This window comes from Protopterus annectens, chromosome 13.part0, assembly GCF_019279795.1.
Source record: "Protopterus annectens isolate FY-2018-M chromosome 13.part0, PAN1.0, whole genome shotgun sequence".
NCBI classification, from domain to species: domain Eukaryota; kingdom Metazoa; phylum Chordata; order Ceratodontiformes; family Protopteridae; genus Protopterus; species Protopterus annectens.
The window spans coordinates 229,287,975-229,293,974 of NC_056747.1; the positions used below are offsets into that span (position 1 = coordinate 229,287,975).

Below are 6,000 nucleotides of genomic sequence, written 5' to 3' on the forward strand. Positions count from 1 at the left end.
CCATATCATCCCAGTAGAGAGCATATCTGTCCTTCATCTTTTAGTAATTGCTTTTTTTGCAGTTATCATAAGTATATTTAAAATAACTTTTTTTATTCTTACATATATACAACTGCAGTAATAACCCAACAAAAATAAACTCTTTAAGTGAGAAATCTCTGTCAAGCAGCACCTATAAAATAATTTATACATCACATTTAAATCTGGACAGGACCATAGTTCTCTTGTATGCCCACCCCACCCTACAACACATAGAGATAACTCCTGGTAATATTTTACTTAGTCTATGTGGTGTATAAAATATTTATGCAAATATTTCTATGCAAAAATTCTGAAAATTCTCATAATTAGTTGCATATGTTAGCAAGTAACTAAGCCAATCCCCATGTGGCCAAATCAATTTTCTCATTAAAAAAACTGCTGTCACTCTAACTGGTTTGTATCCATACAACTAAACAGCTTTCAATGCTGTGTATGCCCAGTTTCCCCCTCAATTCATGAAGGGAGCCTCACCTCCAGCCTCTGGCATAAAAGCCTTTTTTAATTTCTTGTGCTGTACTTTCATCACTTTTAGTAAAACTAAAAATTCAAGAAATTATTAATACCTTCTCATACTCCCTCCTCAGGATATTTTGCAATGGGAACTTACTATCTTTAGTTCTAGAGGTCATATAAGGAGATGGACATCAGGCTTCTGAAGCGGTCAGGAGGAAAGCCACTAGCAGGGTGTTTGGAACTAATGTGAAATGATAGGAGACACATCAAAGGAACTGGAGCTCTTCTCACTAAAAACAACAATAGATGGTGGGATATGATATGGGAACACACAATGATCTCATGGAGATGTGAAAGGATCACACTGACATAGAAGGACAAGAGGGGAGAGGACATAGATAACAGACTGCATGACAAAATACTCCTCGGATATGCAAAAATATTTCTAGACAGAGTGATAGAGAGAGAGAGAGAGAGATGCATCAGCTCATGAAACTGAATATTGGAAGGGCACCTTTGCAGACATTCAAGAAAACATGAGATAGGTGAAGAAAGGTTATGAATGAACAGAGGGGTGGAGGGGAGGCAGAAAATGCATGGAAACCAAGAACTAGAGAGCTATTTTTCTTCTTGTTTCATCAAGAAAATGCAATGGAAATATAATGTGATTTTATATATATATATATATATATATATATATATATATATATATATATATATACACACACATATATATATATATATATATATATATATATATATATATATGTATACATATACACAACACACACACACCCATATATAAATATATATATATATATATGTGTGTGTGTGTGTGTGTGTGTGTGTGTGTGGCCAAGTTGTGGTCTACTAAATTTCTGAAGAAGAAATTTCATTGATGAATGCTATTAAAATAGCAGCAGTCTTTCGAGAATAAGTTGTGACTTTTTCTAAAACATCTTCATTCATACCTGAACATACTGCAACAAAAATACTGGTTATTTACTTAATTGTAAATACTGTAGAATGAACACTGATTTACTCTAAAATAGTTCATATCTGAAGCTAATATAAATAGAAATGCAGTTAGCTATTTACTTAAATATATCTATATAATTCCATGATATTACATCAAAACTTCCTTTAACTGAATTCATGCTTACAACCATAACAGTGTTGAATATGCAAAAGTTTGAATAGTGTAATCATGAAAATAAATTTGGTCGACATTGTAAATCATGCAAAATGATATAATGATGTTCTTCCTATGTCAGGCTGCTTTTTTTTTTTTCTTTGACATTACATTACATAACTTCAGTCATTACTACTTCTGTTCACAGTAATCGACTAAAGGATGGTTTGAAGTAATCAAAAAGAATGACGCTAAGAGCCAAAGTCCAAGAACTCCCAAACAAAGTTTAAAACAGGATGCTCATTTAGCACTTTTGTCCTTAGACAAGCAGGACTTCTGATGATGAAAGTGCTGAAGCTTTGTTGGCAGGTTCTTGGATTCTTGCTCTTAGCGTTATTCTTTCTGATGGTTTTCTGAGTCTGATTGTAAAGCTACACTTTTGCTGTGTTTTAAAGTTTGAAAAAAAAAAATCAAACACTCAGAAATTGAAGTGTACATCCATATCAGTTTATTAGGATAAGTCACAACACAAAATCACAAATAAAGACTGCTGCTTTGCTTATAGCATTCTTGGTGCATAATCTAAAACACAGCCATTAAAGATAACATATAAAGGCAAACTCCACAGTCACATGATGTGCCATAATAAACACCATAAAGATGTAGACTATATAGTAATGTTAAATTAGCATTATATACATTAAATCCAAAAATAGGGGAAATTAATTATTTTTGTATTGTTAAATTAGCATTATGTACATTAAATAAAAAAACAGGGAACATTAATTATTTTTGCAATGTTAAATAGCATTATATACAATCAATGCAAAAAATGGGGAGAATCTTTATTTTTGTAATGTTAAAAATAGCATTATATATATTAAATCCAAAAATGGAGGAAAATTATTTAATTATTTTTGAACACACAAATTATATATAAAACATAACTAAACATTTATATATATATATATATATATATATATATATATATATATATATATATATACATGTATATTTGCTCAAACTTGGATTCTAAATATCTCCCAAATTTATCAACCAAAGTTTTTCTTTTCTTTATCAAGAATTAAATGTTTTTTTTAATTGGTGTATGTATGCATGTATATATATATATATATATATATATATATATATATATATATATATATTTATATATCTATTCTCTGAGTAATAAAGAGTAAGAATGAGTTAGATTTTGTAAAGGGTGTTGTCCATAACTACCTATGTTATATGTAAAATCATTCTGAGTTTTGAGGATGGGTTATTAAATATTCTGATTTACGACAATATCAGAAATCACCTAATCCATGAAGAAAGGATGAGTGAGACTGACGTAAGACAGACAACACAAGGCAGAGAGAGAGAAATACAGACAGACAGAGACAGATAGAGAGAGAGGAACAGAGAGACAGAGAGAGAGAGGGAGGGAGAGACAGATAGAGAGAGAGAGAGAGAGACAGACAGAGACACACAGAGAGAGAGAGAGAGAGAGAGAGGGAGAGAGACAGATTGAAAAAGAGAAAGGCAGAATATTTGAAAGTAGTTGTTAGAACTAAAACTTCAGAGACAGATTCAGACAGTTTGTATACCCAGTATAATGCATTAATTTGCAGAGTTGCACTTTGGAATGCATAAATAAGGGCATTGCTTGCCTTAGATGTATTGAAAGAAGACATTATTGTCATCTGAGTGGTGCAAAGACCTAAGGTCCTCTGTGCTTTATTTCATATCAGGAAGGAGGTTAGAATGGTGCAAGCTAGCCAGTGTATGGGTATTTCTGAACATCTGATTAACTCTTTACCCTCTCCACTGTTAAAATACATGAGGTGCTTTTGCTGTAACATGTCAAGTAAGAAGGTCTGATAGCAGCATGGCCACAATCTCACCTTGCAGTTATGTGAGTTTGACTCCATACTGTACATACGCCTGCACACCACATCCAATATCTATAATTATGCTTTAAGGGAATAATATAAAAATATTTAAAAAAATGTACATGTCAACTGAATGAAGCCTTGCCTGAGTTTGTGTTTGTATCATTACCAAATTGCCACCCTCCTACTTTGATGAGTGGAAGGTAGAAAGTTAAAACATGATGTGAAATCACTGAAAATGTTCAGAGGAATATAATATATATATATATATATATATATATATATATATATAGAGAGAGAGAGAGAGAGAGATAGAGACAGACAGAACTCTGGAACATTAGATGTGCATACTTTTTAAAAATTAATTCTAGATGTGGAGTATGATACTTTGGCTAAACCAGCAACAATTTCACAAGGCATCTCACTCAGCCTTATGTCTTCATACATTCATCCCTTTTGCAGGACTCCGGATCAGTGACTGTCACTGCCTAGTGACTGCAGTTTATTTTACCTCTCCCCTCACAAAACACTTTTGTAGTCCAGTAAAGTTTTTTCTTTATTTTAGAATAATCATTTGTTAGAAGTTAAATTAATTTACAAAAAATTTAAATAAAATAGCTTACAGGAAAACTGAGATCTGCAATAATTAATACAAAAGAAATCTCTGTACATTAGACACATTCAATATGATAGCATGGGTGTTTCTATTTTATTTGTATTTTTAAAATCCTTGCAGTATATTTATGTTTTTGCTTTTGTAATGTTTTTTTTTTCTAATGCTATAATTTTCTCTTCTCTAACACAGGGTGACTCTGGTGGACCACTGGTCTGTAATGGTATAGCAGAAGGAATTGTGTCTTTCGGCTTAAAGTGCCCACCTGGAATTTATACACGTATTTCATCATTCTACTCGTGGATTAGTGACATCATGGGAGAAGCCAGCCAATGAAACCTGTTTTCTTCAGTTGAATGGCAGCCAATCTGAAAAAGCTTATCACTGGTGCTGTAACATGTGATTTCCTTGCAAGGCATTTTGCTTTCTGCTTTTGATAGTACCAACAGTAGTAATATCAGCAATGCTAGTAGTAGTTACAATAGTACTAGCTGCAGCATTATTAATCGTATTATTTCCTTGAGAGAAAATAATAAAACTGAATTTCTTTCACAGTAGTGGGATCAGTAATATTAGCAGTAGCAGCAGTATCAGTACTAAAGCTAATACCAGCAGTAACAGTAATAATACTTACAGCTGGAGACGTTTGTGACAATGGTACTGAAGGTGCTGTACAGATATTTGGGTTTTAGGTGTAATTGGTGAGTCTCCTTAAAACTCAAGGAAGTTCCTCCAACTGTGAAAAAGTGCTAAACTTTCAAAGGCCTCAAATAATTAGCTATAACCAAGCAATAATCTAAATAAAGAAAATGCAGTTTTGTGTGTGTTTACGTCTATTATCTGTGGCAGCTTGTGTCTAAATTATTCCTCTGGATTCAACAAAGAAAAGATAGTGAGTAAGGGGACAATAGTTCCAAGGATCCTCAGAGTCTGTCCTTAACAGTCTACTAATTAACACCTTGAGTCGTGGTTTGCATGAGATATATATTAGGAGTAGCACTGCCTGGGATTTTGTTTCATGCATCACACAGCACATTATATGTACTTGTAAATGACATTAAAACAACACTTTACAAGCCGTAGAATGAGCTGTGTGTTGTCTGGCTGTGATACATAAATATTAGTATTTGTTAGCTGGGCTGGACTTAGGTGAAATGGAACCCTTGGCAACAGGATCAATGACTCTCTCAACACTGTACTTCTCTTCCTGCATCTCTGAGTGCTCACAAGGTGGGAGAACCCCACCGTGGCCCCTCCATACTATACAGGTTACTTTTTTCTCCCTATTTCATGTTTTTTCTTAATCTTCAGCTTTTTCCTACATCCTTTCAACAAATTATCACTGGCCAAGACTGCATTGTGGAGGAAATAATTGGTTTAAGCCACTGATCTCTCTCTCTCTCTCTCTGGGAGGATGATAGGCTCCTTGAAGCCATGGAATTGTAGATTATCTGGTGTGCTTTGCGTGTTTTTCTAATCTTTTGATACAATCATGACATGAACAAAATCATGAATAAGGAAAGAAATTCAGTTTTATTATTTTCTTTCAAGGAAAAATACATTTTGTCCCAGTATTAATAGTTCATAGTTGACAAAATGGTAGTTCACAATAAAATTAGAACACAAATGATTATGAGGATTCATAAATCATATCTTAGATTAGTACCTGCCTCCCTAAACCCTCCTGAAAAATAAAAGATAGTCACCTTCTGTGCATCTCTCTGGTGACAGATTTGGATGAAAGTGTAGGAACAAATGGCCACAGTCATATATTTCTAGTGGCTGATATCATACATTTGTACAGCATTCCTCCTCACCCATGCTCACAAAAGACAGCCACATTCTCTTTATCCCTTTGATGTCAGATC

At 33.5% G+C, this 6,000-nt stretch overlaps 1 protein-coding gene across 1 annotated transcript in view; it reads left to right on the forward strand.

Moving 5' to 3' along the window:
* LOC122787187 (mast cell protease 1A-like) overlaps positions 1–5,527 on the forward strand; it is a 60,350-nt gene extending 54,823 nt beyond the window's left edge. Inside the window, exon 5 of the mRNA XM_044053774.1 lies at positions 4,325–5,527. Within this exon, the coding sequence (XP_043909709.1) occupies positions 4,325–4,468 (144 nt within the window). The 3' untranslated portion in view covers positions 4,469–5,527. The remainder of the gene's footprint in view (positions 1–4,324) is intronic.
* Positions 5,528–6,000: the final 473 nt, after the last annotated feature.